Genomic DNA, 19,429 nt, shown 5'->3' on the forward strand with positions numbered 1-19,429 from the left:
GCACTAAACTTTTGTTACAATAAAACAGGTATTCGCACACGCACAGCTGTTTTATGAACTGCGCGGGTATAGAACGTTATCACTAAACAAACACGTGTAATTCAAGCTTAATGATAGGGTTAATGAACCCGCTATATTAGCAATAATTAGGATTTTTTTTATTTTTACATGCCAAAGTACCTCTGATTACATTTTGGTATATAAATTCTAAAACTGATCCGTAGCAAGAATTGAATGAAGTGACAGTGAACGTGAACCATGGGGTGTAAGTGGTTGTTTTTGATTCTCATTCTTTTAATGGTAGGACTTAGCACATCTATTCATCTTCCTACAATCGCTGCGAATATTTTTGGAAATGTAACCGAAAATTCTGGAATAACTAGTGACTGTTCCATGTCCATCCAGCTGTATATGGAAAATCTACAAGCTCCATTTGACGATCCATGGGCATTACGAAGTAAATATTGCACTTTTAATAGTATTAATAATATATGTGAAGTATAACACAAAAAATGTGGATTATTCTATTGCTAAAACCTGCGGACAACTTCTGGGAACATTCTCGTTTAATTAAACTTAACTCTATTTTTTTTAATACTTTTTAGTGCTCGATGCGACTTCCGGAATTCCTACGGGACTTATATTTTCATACAATTTTGGAGAAATGGGGAATTTTAAACAATGCATTGAAACAGAATCCAAGAACAAGGTTATTAAGGGAAACTATTGTCTTGGAACTATATCACTACCGATAAATGTAATAGATTCCACAAATTCACCAAGTAACCAAACGAAGGTGGAGGTACAGTTATAAAAATTATTATTAAAGGTTTCCGTTGATATTGGCTAATTCTTTTTGACGTAGAAGCTAGAATTTTATGCCGTTTTATGCATACCTAGTAGGTATGCATAAAACGTAGGTACTACCTAATGCATTCTTGTAGATTCAGGTCATATCAAATTGTGTTTCAGGCTTATTTTAAAACTTTGACGCCTTTCACCAACGAAGATCTTCTGAAGGCTAGCCTAGGCATAAATCCCACATGGGCCTTATGCCTACCAAGCAACTGTACAGAAAAAGATGCTCTTGAAATAATGAACGTTAACAATTCGATGGGATTTGAGTTTACTTCATTCGAATGTCAAACGTCTGAAGACGTTAATGTACCACTAAGTCACGGTGCAATTATAACCATGTATGTATAATATATCGTAACAATTCTTGCCACCAAGTACTAAATAACTTTTTTTAGATGTGTTTTGTCATTGATAGTCGTATTAATGTTCGCATCTACTATATATGAGATGCGTGGTGTATATAAGCAATACAAAAGTAAGTAATTTTATAAAAATTTATCGGGTTGTTAAGCCGCGGCCTGTGTACCTGATAGCAACGGCACAGGTGATACCTCTTACGAACGTGAAACCACGCCCTCCTTCCTACTGCGCAGGGACGAAATCGCGCGCAGCTGTGGCGGGAACGTACCATAGGCCACGCCTTCTACCCCACTCCACAGTCCAGAGGTGCGCGCGGCGATAGTGACGTCATCGGCGACACAAGCGGCACTTCTCTCTCAACTCAACGTTTCAAAGGATCACTATAGATCTCTATAGTCTAGAGATTCTAAGAGAAAACAACAAGGGCAGTTCAAAGATTCCTAGCAAATTCTCAGGAAGTGTAAGCTTATTCTGTAACAGGTAGTGCAACCAGGTATACAATCCACGGCATAACAATCCAAAAGGCAATCGTACTTTAAATATTAGCACGTTTATTGTTTATTTTATTATTCCGCTTCATTTTTCTTGATCTTTGCTTTGATATTTATTAATTTATCAAGCAGATTGGTATGATTATAAGAGATGATCCAAATCAACATAGATAACTATTATAAATAAGTATACAATAATTTTATGAAATTTCAGAACCACAGAACAGAGTATTCACTGCGTTTTCTATTTATTCAAATGGCAAAGCATTATTTAAAGCAAGTAAATCCCCTTCTGAAATAGCATGTTTAAATGGTATTAGGTTTTTAAGTATAGTTTGGGTAGTTTCTGGACACATTTTTTCTATATATACCTCTGGGCCAGTGGCAAATCTGAAAGACGTATTAGATGTAAGTAATAATTATGTTATTGTTAGAAATTTCATGTAGATCTCTTGTTCTATCATATCCTTATGTTTAGTTAGAGAAAGAACTGGCAAAGGAACATTGTATTAGTATATAAAAAAAAATCAGATATATCGACTATAAGTTTCACGGTCAAAAGAAGGTCAACTTGAAAACATTAAATGGAATAAATTTGACGCTCTGTCGATTGTTGCATACGAAAAGGCCGGCCCCTTTAATATTTTCAAGTTGATATTGGTTTGTGCTTACTTAATTTCAAGGTCACTAAATTTTTCTTGATATTATAACTTTTATCTGAAACTTTTTTTAATGGATCTCAATCTTGAAAATATTCGACTAAATTAAATTCAATTTTATTTCTTTATATTTAGTGGACTAATTCTCTGGAAAGTATGATAATGGTGAGCGGGACATTATCAGTTGATACATTTCTTGTCGTTGGAGGAACCTTGGTAGTTTATGTATTTACAAAGGCTAAGGTCCAAGGAGTGAAGTTTAATATATTCAAATACTACATACATCGCTATCTTAGGTAAGTCCACATCCAGTTTATAATCAAAAATATATCAATGTAATTACCAGGGTTACAATAAATTGATTGAGTATAAACGCAATGAAATGAGGATATTCTCTCTTCACTTCTAATCAAGATTTTGTCCACCATCACTATAGTAGAGGCTCTAAATTTACATTTTCTAAGTGACCAAAAAATGACTGAAAAAATGGGTCCGGCGTAATTCACTTATTTGCAAGTCTGTGTAATACGAGTCATTAATAATCAAAAATGTGTACAAATTTGGTAGTGAAACCACTTTTAACAACTTCTATACCTTCATAAGAAGTCAGAATTGAGCCTTAATTTATTTGACTCTTGTGTTAGTCATTTTTACTAAGGAAAACCCTGTAGAATTTTGGCCGCCGAATAAAGGGTCACCCTGTATATTTAATTAACTAATTTTTCAGATTAACACCGGCTTTAGCGGCTGTGGTTTTAGTAAGCGCAACATTACTGGATTATATGGGATCAGGACCAAAATGGAACTATGTAAAAAGTGACTTTGCTGATAATTGCAAACAATATTGGTGGACTACGTTGCTTTATGTTCAAAATTATGTAAACGTTAATAAAATGGTTAAGTATAAAATTTTTAGAAATAAGAAGATATGCCATAGGTATATCTCTATTGCATTGATCAGACACATTTCATAGGTCTAGTTATGTACCTAACCACTTTAATCGCAAACGAGCTAATTTTATTTCAGTCGTAGAGATTTATAACACACATAAAGATAATTTGGAATTATAAAAACCAAATAAAAGTCTTTATCTCTTAAATACCTTTACTAGACATTAATTTTGTAATATTAAAGCTGAAATTATTTTCCAAACGTGTAAATACTATCAATAACAGTTTTCTAAATGGACATATAAATTAAATGATTTGAAAATGGAAAAACATATGAATTTTTTTAATGACCAAAGTTGAAATACGTCAGTAACATTTACGTTATTTTAATTAAAATTACTTTGCACTGAGCAATATTTAATGGGAGATGTCTGAAAAAAATATAGATGGCTGTGCAGATAATTTGTTTCGTTGATTAACTAAATCAATGCCTGAATGATATTTACCTTTTCAGTGTGTCGGACAAACCTGGTATCTAAACATAGATATGCAATTATACCTAATATCACCAATAATGTTGTTCCTTTTGTGGAGGTACCCCAAAGCTGGAGGAGGTTTTGTAATACTATGTATTATGACGTTTATCGTTGTCCCATTTTATATTGCATATGTCGATGAAATGGCTGGAATAACAACTAATTTCTATCCCAAGTAAGAATATCAGTATCGATAACTAAGTAACACTAATTACTAGAGATCGGAAATGATAGGGCGATTGCAATGTGGTACAAGATTGGCTGTAAGCCGGGTTTTCTGTATTTTTATTCAAACAAAAAGTGACACAACCGTTACCTATAACAGCACTCTTAACATTACAAGAATATACATATATAGAAGTATTTGCATAATAGTATGAAACAAAAAGGGGCAGTGTCTATTTCAGTGTCTGCACTAAACGCTTCACATGGAACCATAAAATATATAGGTATACTACGTAATAATAAATAAGTACCAGCAAAAGTTAACAAAATGGGTAAATACCTATTTCAAAAACGAAAACCGTTCAACATTCACCTAGGTCACAGACGCATATCTAAAACACTCGAAATTTTTAATAGATGCTATTTTTACTAATGGTGTCAAAGCATCAACCACTTTACATTTTAATAATCCCACTATGCGCCTGTACAATAACATGTACATGTTTGTCCTTGATCTGAAGCTTCGCATCGATCACATCGATCGTTCACCGGCCTGGCGTGCCGGTGAACAATCCTGGTGTTTTGGTGGACGTTGGTCGTGCATTTCATTATGTGAGTGCTTTGCTTGGTCGAGTGTTTGGCACATATTTTTTTGGCAGTTAATAGCAGTTTATTTATTTGGTAGTCGCCACAAAGTTTCCGATGTCTATTAATTACCTAGCATCCTAATACTACATCAGTTTTAATGATTAATGCAGTATAACTTATTCATATATTATTAGTTTTATCTGTTTCAAATTACAATTTACTTCATCTTATACAGTCTATTTAATCACATATGTTAAAACTGTTTTCAGAAATCCAAAAAATGACTTCATGAATTACTACTATTTGAAAACCCATGGAAGAGCAGCGCCTTGGTTCATTGGCGTACTTTTAGGACATATACTGTCTTTAATTAGATTCCGGAATTATAAATTTTCACGGTTTAATAAGGTTAGTAACACCATTATATACAGGGATGGCCAGAAGTACGGAATAAAATTCATATCTTTTGAATGAGTAAATTTTTTTTAAACGCCGAAACACGTTAACTGACTTTGATTTTTTCCCATCTTTCGGTTATATAATAATTAATTTTTCTTCAACCCCCTAACCCCCAGCTACCCCTACTTTTTTTTTCAAATGGAAACATAATTCATGAGGGGGCTCATTGAAAAGCTTATATAAAACTGAATCCAGCCATACCAAATAAACAAGTTTTATTTTTTCAATAGCAAGGTTTTTAGGGTTGTATGAAACACCTACTTAACAAGTGAAATAAAATTTAATTATCTTCAGTGTTATCCTCCATGAATTTGCACAGAATAAAATAAAGAATTTGAAACTGTACCTATCACTGCTAACGCAAAAAAGATATATTTTTTATGTTGCGTTTTTTTGGTACCACTTACTTGCCAGGCTTTCTGGTTAATTTTTCGCTTTAGTTGTAAATTGGAGTTTGAAACGTTACTATTGTGTCAAAATCAAGTTATTTACTGAATTGCAATGGTATTGTCGGAAAGGCAACTCATCGAAATCTTGATATTGCGTGGATGTGGAGACAAAATAAGAAGACAGGCTGAAGTGCGCGATTTATTTAATGCGAAATATCCCGAAAACCAAATCTCGCAAGGGACAGTTAGTAAAATATTTCACAAATTTGAGGAACACGGTACAGTACAGACTTTGCCCAAAATTGGATGGGCACGTGCTTTGAATGAAGAAAAGAAATTACACATTGCATTAGAACTTGTTGAAAATCCTCATACTTCAACTATTTCATTGGCCCGCAATCACGATGCTTCTTGAACTGCAATTCGAATGTTTCTGAAACAAGAGAAATACCACCCCTATAAGGTATGTCTTGTCCAAGAACTTTTGGAAGACGATTATGATAGGCGATTACAATTTTGTGAAGAAATGATGAGACGGTGTGACGACAATAATGGTTTTGAACGAGACGTACTTTTTTCGGATGAAGCTACGTTTTATTTAAATGGAGTGGTTAACAGGCACAACTATCGCTTTTGGTCCCAGGAAAATTCACACTGGACATACGAATCGCATACGCAGCATCCACAGAAAGTTAATGTATGGGCAGGTATCATCAACAACAGAATCTTGGGCCCATTATTTTTGAAGAAAATCTTACTGCCGCACGCTACCTGGATTTCCTAACATTTGACCTGATACCTGCCCTAGCTGTAATTTTCCCTCATGAAATTGATCCAGATATACCGAATGAAAGAATTTGGTTCCAACAAGATGGCGCTCCCCCACATTTTGGTATTGATGTTCGAAGATACTTAGATAAAATGTTTCCAAATCGCTGGATTGGTAGACGGGGTGCAGTTGAATGGCCGCCAAGATCCCCCGACTTAACACCCCTGGATTATTTTCTTTGGGGATATTTGAAAGAAAGAGTCTACCAGGACAGACCAGATAATATTGAGAATTTAAAGAACAAGATTAGGGCGGAGATGCATAATTTACCAGCTGAAGTCATTCAGAATGCTGTGGACAGCTCTTACTATCGTCTTGGAGAATGCCAAATAGTGAATGGAGGACATTTTCAGCATTTGCGACATTGAGTTTATCTTTGTAAATTATCTAGTTGTTTCAATTTCTATAAGCTTTTCAATCAGGCCCCTCATGCCTTATGTTTCCATTTGAAAAAAAAAGTAGGGGTAGCTGGGGGTTAGGGGGTTGAAGAAAAATTAATTATTATATAACCGAAAGATGGGAAAAAATCAAAATCAGTTAACGTGTTTCGGCATTTTAAAAAAAATTAACTCATTCAAAAGATATGAATTTTATTCTGTACTTTTGGCCATCCCTGTATGTATCAAAGGTATATTTTTGTACTCTGGATTATTAAGCTAATGCTTGTGATGCTTAGAAATAAGTATTCAATATCTGACTCCACATACAAAATTCCCAACTGCTAATATTAAAGGAAACATCTATTGTCTCTTTCTTTCGTTTATTTTTTTAAATGATATGATGTATATATTCATTATTCAAACTCGTGTTACACAATATATTAATAAATCATCAAACTACTATATTAACAATCTTACAAATTGTAAGGTCTTAAGCCGGCTACATAATGAAGCCACTCGTCAAACATTCCTTACATACGTCAAATGTTTGCAGATTTTTTGCTTAAAATTTACATGACAAATACATATTTCAATCTTTTTAAACGTTCTATACATACTTTCTGCTTGCTTGAAGTATGTTTTCTTTGCTGTGTTCTGTATTCACGTTCGACATATTTTCAAATGTATCGACATGCATCATCCACATGATACGACATTTGTTTACATATGTCTTAAATATCTTCTCCAGCAAATCTACACACATATTTGTCGTTCATATCATACTGCAATCGTTTACATTTGTCAAATATTTAGCAAGTGCTCGTATCACCCGGAGCCTGTTTTATAACATATGAAATTTTCATTTTTTTCAGACGATGGGTGTGATTTTATGGGCAGTATGTTTAGCAACTCTGCTTACGTGTGCGTTAGGTGGCCACAGCACTTTGAGGAGTCCAAATTATGATAGACTAGGCAATTCCTTTTATATAGCTCTAATTCGTCCCGTTTGGGCTCTTTGCGTAGCCTGGGTGATTTGGGCTTGCGCTATGGGCTATGCAGGTAAAAGCTTTTTTTATTATATTTTTCTATATCTACTGAATTCAGCAACATACAATAAACAAAGTATTATCTAATCGACTTCTTGAGGTAAAAAATAAATAGTTACAATTTGTAGAAATATATGTATGAAAGCTAGCTTTGTTTCCAAACTGAGCTGATATCGATACAATTGACCCTTGAGATTTATCACAATACAAAACGCTATATAACAATGTAGCAGAACAGACTAATTAAGCAAATATTCATATTAATTACTACTTTATTATTATTGTTTTTAATTTTAATATTATATGTCTCTATCGATAAAAAGCATATGTTTTGTTTGTTTCAGGTCCTGTGAATACGTTCCTCTCGCACCCACTTTTCCAAATACTGAACAGATTTACATACAGTATATATCTCATACACGTAACATTACTATTTGCTACTGTTTTCTCCGCGAAAATATCAATTTATTTCACACCACTCTATATGGTGAGTACAATATACAGGGTGATTCAGAACATATGCAAAAAAAATTAGGACGTACACACTTCTGCATGGCACTGGAAACTGGTCCTAACTACTAAAAAAATATTGTAAACACTATCGCAACGACGATTGTAAAATCGGATTTCAGTATTCGGAGTCGCTGAGGCCACGTGGCTCTCCACGCGTATTACAAATGACGCTAGTGACTACAGTTGTCCAGCTATGTATTGGTTGAAAGTACTACAACTTCAATAATTTTTTTCTCTGAAACTATAAGGATTTTGCTTAAAAATTGTTTTACAATATTGACTTTTTCTCATGCCCCATCTATTCCCAAATTTTTTTGAATAAGTTGTGAATCACCCTGTATATATTTTATCTGTAAGAATATTACTAATTTTACTTTTAGGCATATCTGTTTTGGGGAACCTTTATGTTCACTTTTGGAATTTCGATACTGTGGGTCCTGGCGTTTGAGTCACCGGTAATCAACTTTGAAAAAATAATATTTAATAAGAAATAGGTGATGTCATTAGACGAATTTGAGATGTATTAGTTTTGTTGTGGAATTATGTTTTAAAAACCTCTAATAAAAAAATATCCAACTGTACAAACGTATCTTCATATGGTTGTCCATCACTGAATACTATTTAATAATTTAAATTAGAATTAGTTGCCTACCGTATTAGATTTCTCAAGTCATTCAAGACCTAGCCAGATCAGTAATTGCAAGCGTGAAAGATATTCAAGGTAAGCAAATTTAACACTTAAAAATAATATTACTTCAATTAAGAGAAAATGTGGAATCCGACTGCGAGTCTGCTACACTTGTGTCTCTTTCACTGTCTTTATGTGGTGGTTAGGCACTACAGTCTATTGACTGAGGCCTCCGTAGAGCGCCTGTATGCCTGGGGTGCTTTTTGCACAGCGCCTCCTTTGAGGGCGTGTGTATGGCAGCTTTAGAGTTGATGTGTATGGCAACTTAAAAGCTGGGTACTCTTTGAGGTCTTCACCATAGGTAGGACGGACCTCGGGCAACTTGGGGAACTATGATAGGTTTGAGGTCGTATGGATACTTTTTACACAGAATATTTTGTTAAATATTTCATTTTATTGGTTATTTTGAGTAAACAACAATAAATGTGTTCAATGTGTAACATGTAACAAAACAATGCATAAAATTTGGGGCGAGTACAAACTCCGGCCAGGTTCCGAACGCTGATTACTGAACTGGAAGCGCATCGGGTTGATGTTCCAACACAGGCTATGACAGCTCCGCAGGTGGCTCTGCTACGTGGTCCGGTTTAAAGGTCGGTGATTTTTGGTAGTTCCCACAGCACGCAGTCCTCGGTGTCTCTGTTGACAGCATCATCTTCTGGCGGTGTTTTCCAAATGTTACATGTTTACATATTTTGTTTTATGTAGTTCCGAAGCCGATTACATTTGGAATTTATTTCCCAAGACAACTTATCAGCAAAGAACTGGATCTAAGTGAATTACAAGGTGAAATAGACGAAATATCAATATGTAGGCATGTACAGGGGCCAGAAATTATAGAAGAGACGACTTTATGCTTTAATGCTCTCAAGGGCTTATCAGCACTTTACATAAACTAGTTTTTAGAGAAAATGGGACTAGAAGGTCTGAATAAACTGTTGACATCGTTTGTCGATAAATCAGCTCAAGCCGTTTGTACGTTTGCCAGACGGTTTCCAATTTTCAATGTTCTATCATGCTGCACACGATATTTGTTAATGCAGAGATGTATGACACAGAGAAGAATGGAATTTCTCACATATACAAGGCCCATAAATACATGTGCCCAATTTCAAATTATTTCACTTATTAGTTTTTAAATTATAAATATTTTTTGAACTTTAACATCCTGCGAAGCGTCCTAGATAAAAACTTTATAGGAAAGACTCCCCTTAAAATTCACCAAAGAATACGAGGTTTCATTTGTGAATCAACCTGTATAATTTATAAATATAAATTATTATTATTTTATGTTTTTCTTCGTTGTCTAACTGAAAATTGAAATATAATTACTGAAAATTAAAAATCAGGGATTTCTTAACGTACATTGAAGAAATTTGTATCACAATAAATATGAACATTCGTATGGATACATTTAATTGCATTTAAATACAATACGTTGAGCGACATCTCTTGAGGCTGTACCTACCACATATGTAAAAGGACAGTAAGTTTTTTATGTCTACTGCTAACTAACGCAATCTTGCAAAAAATTATGCTAATTAATTCATACTATGCAATTTTTGTTTAAAGGAATGGTAATTTTAGATGCGCATGCTTATTCAAATTATTCAATTATAACAACTGTCAGTGTCAAATATTTGCATAACAGATTTTAAAGAGGCCAAGGATAAAATTAGAACCAAATTTTCGGACGATACAAGTTGATCGGTTTAAATTTCGTTAATTCAACAGTAACTCAAAGATATAATATTAATTGTGCCAAACGTCTAGAACTCATAAAATATATATTTTCTTGTACTACGAATTATACATACAGGGTGTTCCTAAATAAGTGTCGCAACGGAACACTGTATATTCCTCTTGTAAAAAGAAACATTCTTTTCCTCTTCCATTTTTCTCTCCGGGCTTTCGTTTTCGAGATACACGGTGTCAAAACTTTCATTTTTTTTGCCAATATCTTAGGAACCGTTTGAACTACAGGACTGAGTATTTGTACACGCATTACCACTATTAATAGCTACTTTTTTGCACCCTTCTCGAATTAATTGAACGTGCCAGTGGTGTAGATTTTAAGGTATCGTAAGGGTTCCCCCCCTAACTTTTGCGCTACTGGAAAAATTGACATTTGACAGCAAATTCTGAAGCGCCAATGAATTTTACACAAAAAGAGTTCTCTTGGTTCATTGCTCTAAAGTCAACCATTTTCAAGAAAAATGAAATTTTATAAACAAAAACAAACATTTTGCTAACGTTTCGAAAATCTTTTGTAATTCAAAAGATAGATAGTAATAATTAACAAGTTTAACGAAATTCAACATTTGCAACAAGTAGCTATTAATAATGGTAATGTGTGTACAAAAGCTCAGTCCTGTAGTTCAAACGGTTCCTAAGATATTGGCAAAAATCTGAAAAAAAGTTTTGACACCGTGTACCTCGAAAACGAAAGCCCGGAAAGAAAAATTGCGACACTTATTTAGGAACACCCTGTCTATGGAAATATTATAGTGTAAAATGAAATAATATTCTTTACCTGCTACAATACTATATAGATGCCTGCGACCATAAATCTCTCCCACAATTCGATCCCAAATTTTTCATTTCACGCCCTCAGAGAACCACCGCGATAAAGGCATTTGGAGAAGCTGCTGCTACATTGTGCCTTATTTCGCCGTAAATTAAAACAATATCCATTAATTCTACAGTACATTGGCCTTTTTGAAAAAGTATAAGACTGATATAGACAGTAATCCACCATAATACTGAATAAATAGGCATTTACCAAGGCAAACCGGTTAAAGTTTGGCGGGGAAAGCGCAAAAAACAACACGCTTCTAAATAAGGCATCAAATGTTTTTATCCAGTAATCTGTAAATATTTCATCTTAACTTTTTTGATACCGACTATATTTTTAAGGATACACTTTTACCAAAAGCTTTTTGGATAAGTTTTAAATCACCCTGAAAATATTTCGATTGTATGACATAGTTTTTTGTTCACTCGTATTTATAAAGGTTAAATTACAATGGGTTGTATTTCTTAGAAAATGCAGTGGCATGAGGGAGTGATAGCAGATAGTCTATTCTTTCTCAAACAGCCCTCTTACGAAAAAGTTGGAGTGATATTTAAGCACAACCCCTCCAGGATAAGACGTCTCTGACTAAAATACAGAAATTATTTTTTATATTCGTAAGAAATACTAGTTCTCAAATTTTCGGTAATATCTGGAAGAGACAACTTTCAGGGGCTCACCTTTAAAGAGCCTTAACAACCTTAAAACATAAGTATCAAACGTACTAGAGAATTTTTCTTAAATGTCTTCTAAACTATTTAACCAATGATATTGTAGGAAACAACTACTGCACGGGTCATATGCCTTGACTTGGCATGGAATTACATCCCAAATATCTAGTAAATAGTTAAGATGATTCCTCAACAAAGTCGCCAGACTAGACCGGTTTCTAACGTATTCTCATCTTCTAAACTAGTTGAAGTATCGGTACCAGATCTGATATAGTTTTCATTGTTACTGACTGATGTTTACACAGATTCGCAAACAAATAGGTTGTGCAGAAACCACATTCGTTAAAATAGTGTCAAATTGTTTCTGTCTCTTGGAAAATGTAATCCTGTAGTACGAAACTGCAATGAATTGTAGGTAATCAAATAATAAGAGGATATAGAAAAGGAAAACAGAATATTTATGTTATTTAACACGTAGGTAAATAAAAACTAATTAATGTTGAACATTTTAAGTAGTCATATTTAGTATTGGCAGGTGCAATAATTTTTTCAATTTCCATGACTCAACAAAATAAAAACAATAGTGACCTATCTTATATTGGATTTATTAAATCAATACATGATAATTTGTGACTTTTATGACATGCCATCATTGGAGCTCCCATCAAATGACCTAAATAGATGATTTTTTTATTAATTGACGACCAAGTTATATACAATATAGATTAAGCCATATCAATTTTAACAGTAATTTAACTGACTGTATCTTCAGTATACACAGGAAAATACTCTACATCCTGTATTGCCTAATAAAGTAATTGTTCTAAATTTTGTATCCAAATATAAATATAAGTTCGCGGATACCAACTTCGTTTCTTAAGCTGTTATTATTCTATTTAAAAATGATGGTATTAAGGATGAACTCTGAAATCAATGGTAGATTCCGTTACAGTATTCCAACAAAAAAAGCAAGATAGTTTGCTTTTCATATTTCCTCGACCACCGTGTATAACTGCATATTTACATGTTGCTATGTCGTTTAAATATTTTTAGGAACGAAAAGTATATATAAATCGATTGCAGGAATTCATTAATGGAAGTCTGATCGCTTTCGATTATTTTCTGTATACTTCTTATCCAATCTGGTAATTTATGTTCTTTGTTTTTAATCGAATTGATTCTATAAAAGAAATATTTCTTTTATGTTATCAGCAATAAATATAAATTCCAGATACAGTATTGACATAATTTTTTGATATAGTAGGTACCAGCAAGATGGGTGACGCTGTAGACTTGACCAGTGGCATCATTGTGGATGAAAGCAGCAAATATTATCACGAAGGGGGAAAACTGTTTTCCAGACCATTGCCAGGAGACGAAATTGTCATTTCAGGTAGGGATTTGTTACTATATTTTAGAAAATAAGTAGTTTTTTGGGGTTTTGTTTTATTGTAAAGATATTAAGCCAATTCCAAATTCAAATTTTTCTTCGGCTCTTAATCTCGAAACTTACATAATCACAATATTTTATCTCGGAAGATACTCCCTATAATAATTTCGCGATTTTTTATTAAAGAATTTGCATAAAATAAATGTTCAATATTTAAAATGTGGCCCTACGTACATAAATATGTTGGACTCTTGAAAAATATAAAGTAAATAAATATTTCATATAAAAATACTTGTGCTATAGGCGTACACATCAGTTAAAAGATTAAGTAAGAGGAATGTATGGCTTGAATGTGTGCTTTTTCAATACTGCATGTACAGTTCTCTTTGATGCTCTAATATTATTAGAAATTTCCCTAATGAAAGTTCTTGGGTTTTCTTCAACGTTAAGAAAAACATTGAAATCGATGTTTTTATTAAATTGGCGTTCTTCTCGCTTTGGTTTCTTAAAAGCACCATAGTTTCTGAAATTTCTTACAAATCTACGTGGTTCTGGAACTTATCTGTGAGGAAATAGTTCTCCGTGGTAAAAGCGGACTCTATTCCACCGAAAGTATACCTGAATTATGTCCGTCGATTGATTATTACTCATATTTTGCATTGTTGAGCTTATTTCAATAAATAACCTACTATAAATTACACAGAAAGAGTATAATGCGTAAAAAACTGGGACACGAAAGAAAATGATATTTACTTGCTTTGTTGTATTGTTTTTTGTTTTCCAGGCATCATGATTAATCAAAATATGTTTGTTGTCAATATTTTCATGATTTTTCTTTAATACATGTTTCACAAAAGTAAACTTTATAGACATCGTTGAATCTGCACAATAATAAATAAAAAAACCTATATTGCCATTTGAAAAAAAAAGTTGATTACCGGTTTTCAAAAAAATATATATAATAAATATGCGCCAATAGGCTCACTCTATAGTATATTTAGAGCCATTTCACATATTTTTTTGTTTTTTAAAATAAAATTATAAATGACGAAGTTATTGCTTGCGGCGTTTTTTAGGAGACAGTATGTATAAGTTATAATTGATCCAAAGAAACGTAAGTATCGAAAAAGAAAAATTTCAAAAAATTATATACAAATTGTCCCAGGCAAAAGCCATTCGGGAATTCACTGTTTTGTATTAAATAGAACTTATTTTTACGGTAATTTTAAAAAAGAGAGATCATCCTACGTGTCTTTGTTCCCAAGATATCTTTTTATATATAATGTTAATTGTTAATTAACTATTGGACGTATCGGACTGGGATTTTAGACAATTAAAAAAAGGTTTAAACATTTATTACCAAAAGTTTAACATTGATAGTTCATGTATTAAACGCACTAGACGTGTTGAGCGTAAAGCGTATTAAATCATGTCTTCGACACGCACCAAAAATCCCAAACATTAAAATTGCTCTTGATAGGAGATATTGTTCATCTGGAGATTCACATAAAAATTTGGTTACTTGTTATGCTCTTAAAACTTTGGATTTTTTCGGTATAACCTACAGCTTGACGCTTCAAGAAAGCAACAGCTTTTTGGATATTTGTTAATGTCAGCATTTTCTTTTATGGCCAAACAACTCTTTAGCACTGAGAATCGATTCCATAACGTGGAATATTTCATAGACCTTTTCGACAAAGTAAATTAGAAGAATATCGTCACTTACAGATTTTTTTTTTTTACACTTAATTTTGTTCAGATTTCGCCATTGAGTAAAAAGTTGATATTCGTCTTCATATCTTGACCTGGATTATATTGGTAATATATTCGCGAACGTTTGCGTCGTTTGCTCTAGGATATTATCGGGAATTTCGGGATTTTCTTCCGAGTACATTTGTATATTTCTATTTTAAAGCCATATATTCAGTATTTTTATTCAGCGCACGGAAAGAACCAGGGATGGGGAAAACTTTCCCCGTACGCTAGTCCGAAAAAGCCCATCTTACATTATTATTAATACAGATGAAAATAAGGCATTTTCAAGGAAGTATAATAAAAAACATTTTATGCACATTACGTGTCTATAAATATTTAAAAAAAACAAGTTTACATTGCAACAATGGTCACGTCAAATATATTGACTATTTTTAGATAGCGCCATAATAGAAAACAATGAACGATTAGAATTTATGCAAATAAATGTGAAACGCAGATTTAGATTTAGATGATGCCATTGTTAACAATAGAAATATATATACATATTTAAATAATACGTCATTCAAATTAAACGAGAAACAAGAAAAGTTGATTTTCAATTGTCAACTTCAAAATCTAACGGATTATTTTTGCAAGATCTACCCAGTTCCTAGAGTCTACCCACCATTTCCTAGAGAGCGTGTTTAAATCTAAAACATACTTAGAACAAAACGAAAAAATGATTGTCATTCGTTACTATGTCTTGACTTTCACCGGTAGGTATGGCCGGTGTTTTCCCGAGTTCCTCCGACATATCCGAAATGAGGGAGAATCTATTCAACAAGGTCGACATGGTGGCCCCCAACACTAGATGGGGACAGTGGAGCTATGATCAACAAGAAATACCTTCTCGCTGTGGTATGATTTCGGGACTTCACAAATATGACGCCGGATATTTTGGTAAGGAGTAATCACCTCAGTGAGGTACTGTTGAATTCTACGATTACCAAGACTATATGCCGGAAGTGATTTATTTTTATAAAATATTTAAGAAAATCTTGTAATTTTAGTTTACTGTACAGGGTTATTCGTATAACATTTTACCTCCCTTAACTTTTTTATTTTTTGAGTTTGACAAAAATAGTTAAAATAAAAGTTTTAGCGAATATCGTAATAAACAACAAAAATTAACATCACTTTGCTCTATGAACCTAGGCGCAGAATGCCACTATTTATGAGATACAGGGTGTTGAAATTAACAAAAATAAAACAATTTTTTTTAATATCTGAAAAATAAGTAGTCATAAGAGAAACTTAAGAATACATAAATTATAAATTTTCAAAAATTGCTCCATTATGTGCAAGACAAAGAATTTTACATTTTCATTAAATTTGCCAAACAATATGTTGCACACTAAGGGCATTTACCAAATTAAATATTTCTAATCTAAGAAATTCAATGTATTTCGCTCCATTGGAAGAGCTTTATAAAATACTGGACCAATGACGGTATCTCGAAAAAGACCACAACAGACATTTACTGAAGTCTTGTTTTGCCTCTGAATAGAGATTTATTGGTGTTGTTTTACTGACGCCCAATGATGTGAGTTCCTTCCTATTAAAAACGCCACTTCGAATCGATTGTTTTGGGTTTTCTTGAAAATAAATTAAAATCATTTCTTGCATATTTTCAATTAGGACGTTGTGGGGTTTTATTTTTTCCTTATTTGTTACTGTACCTGTATTTCTCCAAAAAGTTAAAAAAACACTGTAAAGAAACAATTTATCAAAGCTGGATTTCAAACTGTACACTAGGGTTTAAGCAAATTTGGAAAATTCAAATTTTGACATATGAACGATGGATGGAAAAGGAATTCCACACATAAATAAGAAACATACAATAAATCTTGTGTAAAAAATTAAGATATAGCATACCCACAACAAGTATTTATGAGTGAAATTAAACCTGAGCCAGTGTAAAAGGTTTCATATAGCGTTTTTCAAAATGACAGATCTATGTATCGTCAGAATTTGTAAAATTGTAAATTGTGTTGTGTTTGTGAAGCGTGCAAAAGACCTTCTTAACATCATATATTGTATTGAGATTCCAATCCACGTTCAAAGTGTGTAAACTAGGCATCGACAAATTTAAACCATTTAAATCGTTAAGTGTCATAAACAGGGAAAAGAAAAGTGAAAAAAGATTAATGTTAGACCTGAATAGACCTACAGTCAGAAAATTAAGCTGTATAGCCTAATTTAACCAAAATTTTCAAAATTCAGTAAAATTAGTTGAAAGTTTGATAGTTAACGCAGAAAGAAGTTACTGGTGTCAAAAGATGCAGAAAAATTGCTGGAATCGAAATATGTATAGATCATGCAGATTAAAACATGCACAAAGTCAGTATTTCAAAAATAAAAAATCTCAAAAGTGTATTGTGACATATCCATAGTAACATTTTATTTGTTTTATGTTCAATAAAAGCAAAAATCGGGCTCGCGGTAGTCCGTCTCATAAGTTTTCAAGGCATAAACATCGTTAGTTTGGTACCTAAAATAACAAGTGAAGATTAATAAAAATCAATAAATTGTCGCCCTATATTTTCACAAACTCATTAAACTCAAAAAATAAGGGGGGTAAAATGTTATATGAATAACCCTGTACATTGTCACAACCTATATGAGATTTATCCACATTCGTTTTAGGTGTCCACGAAAGACAGGGCCACTCCATGGATCCGATGGTTCGAATTTTCCATGAAAAAGCCATAGAGGCTATCCTCGATGCAGGTCTGCACCCCTCAGACCTAGAGGGGACTAGGACTGGTGTGTATGTCAGTGTCTATTCCAGCGAAAACGACAAAGCCTGGTACTACGACAATTTGAGTCCGCAGACCTTTGCAGTGACTGGGTACGCTTTATTTTTATCTTAAAGATTCTAGTGACAGTTTAAGTAAGTGCGTTAATTCGTGAAATTTTCAGATGCCAAAGGTCCATGATAGCCCATCGGCTTAGTTATTTTTTAAAATTGAGAGGACCCTCTATTATTGTGGACACAGCATGCAGTAGTTCTTTTTGTGCATTAGAAAACGCTTACAGAGCCGTCAGATTAGGAGAGATCGATAACGCCATCGTAGGAGGGACTCATATATGTTTGCAACCGCTCATGACACTACAGTATCTACAGTAAGTACTACTACCAGATTGACGTTAAGGTTGGAACATGTTTTTTATGCTGGAATTTGCCAATTCCACAGTTGCAACTGATGAATCGGTTTGCTTTCTTCTTCAACAATGACAATCTACTTTTTGTGGTCATTCGGCATACAATATTTTCACCCAATTTTTGAAGAAACACAGCTTTTAATTTTTGTTAGCGGAATCTCATCAACATTATTTTTCATTAGGTCAAGTACGTCCTTTCTTGTAACAGAAATTTTATGTGAAGCACTGGTAACAAAAGAAAATCATTGCAATATGCGATTAATAATAATTATTAATTTGAGGAGTTAATTTATTAATGTCCACTGTTAATAATTAATCCAGTCACTTTTCGGCTAAACAAAATTGGACACTGAATATAAATAGAAATTATGAAAATTTTGGAAAACTACAAAATGATAGTAAAGAACTAAAAACATTCAAATCGTGCGCTGTCCAGTATCAATTCGCCAACACTTTTAGTAACACCGAGAAGGTTCGTATAGGCGCCTGCGCTTCTGTATTCTTTCTCACTTTCCTTTATTTTCACCATTCACGTGCGTCCTTCAATATTTTGTATCATAGTGGGGCTCAATGCCTAGATAAATGATACTATAGATAGGAAACTTGAACAAATTTCGTGGTCATTAACAGCGCTAACTGTTGACACTTTCTCCAACTTCCATTGCTTTCCTTTTCTAGGAATTATCGGTAATACAGTGAGTTAAATTACCTGTAGCCGGTAAAAGATGCAAGCGCCATCTAGTTGTACGCTCTACAACTATATACCTACCTACTCAATATTTGTTTTAGGTATTCTGCCGCCGCTAAATTTAAAATTACATAACAAATCTCACCCTACACAGATCACTCAGAAATTGATTTTGTAAAATAATTTTCACGTAGATAATTTTTTTTGTCACCATGAGAAAATAAGTACATTTGATAAAAAGCATTAAAATCACTCAAGCATTAAAGACACTTTTAAATGCTCTAATAGTCTTCCTACTTAAAATAAGAAATAATTTTGATACTGTAACTTTTTAAA

At 33.2% G+C, this 19,429-nt stretch overlaps 2 protein-coding genes across 3 annotated transcripts; both read left to right on the forward strand.

Annotated features, from left to right (window-relative positions):
* The first annotated feature begins 224 nt into the window (after positions 1 to 224).
* On the forward strand, positions 225 to 8,743 carry LOC108907697 (nose resistant to fluoxetine protein 6-like). Of its 2 annotated transcripts, none has more exons than XM_018711484.1 (12): positions 225 to 457; positions 606 to 802; positions 973 to 1,196; positions 1,254 to 1,333; positions 1,924 to 2,117; positions 2,504 to 2,664; positions 3,096 to 3,264; positions 3,774 to 3,970; positions 4,818 to 4,956; positions 7,478 to 7,664; positions 7,996 to 8,138; positions 8,545 to 8,743. In XM_018711484.1, exons 1-12 carry the CDS (start codon positions 259 to 261, stop codon positions 8,656 to 8,658), a joined length of 2,004 nt encoding a protein of 667 aa, XP_018567000.1. In that variant the 5' UTR covers positions 225 to 258; the 3' UTR covers positions 8,659 to 8,743. The 2 variants fall into 2 exon arrangements, with proteins under 2 accessions (XP_018567000.1, XP_018567001.1); XM_018711485.1 differs by having other exon boundaries at positions 3,096 to 3,246.
* A 4,627-nt stretch (positions 8,744 to 13,370) lies between these two features.
* LOC108907681 (fatty acid synthase-like) lies at positions 13,371 to 18,370 on the forward strand. Its single transcript, XM_018711462.1, has 4 exons — positions 13,371 to 13,488; positions 15,961 to 16,140; positions 17,887 to 18,091; positions 18,163 to 18,370. Exons 1-4 carry the CDS (start codon positions 13,371 to 13,373, stop codon positions 18,368 to 18,370), a joined length of 711 nt encoding a protein of 236 aa, XP_018566978.1.
* Positions 18,371 to 19,429: the final 1,059 nt, after the last annotated feature.

This window comes from Anoplophora glabripennis, unplaced genomic scaffold (genome assembly GCF_000390285.2).
Source record: "Anoplophora glabripennis isolate ALB-LARVAE unplaced genomic scaffold, Agla_2.0 scaffold200, whole genome shotgun sequence".
NCBI classification, from domain to species: Eukaryota; Metazoa; Arthropoda; class Insecta; order Coleoptera; family Cerambycidae; genus Anoplophora; species Anoplophora glabripennis.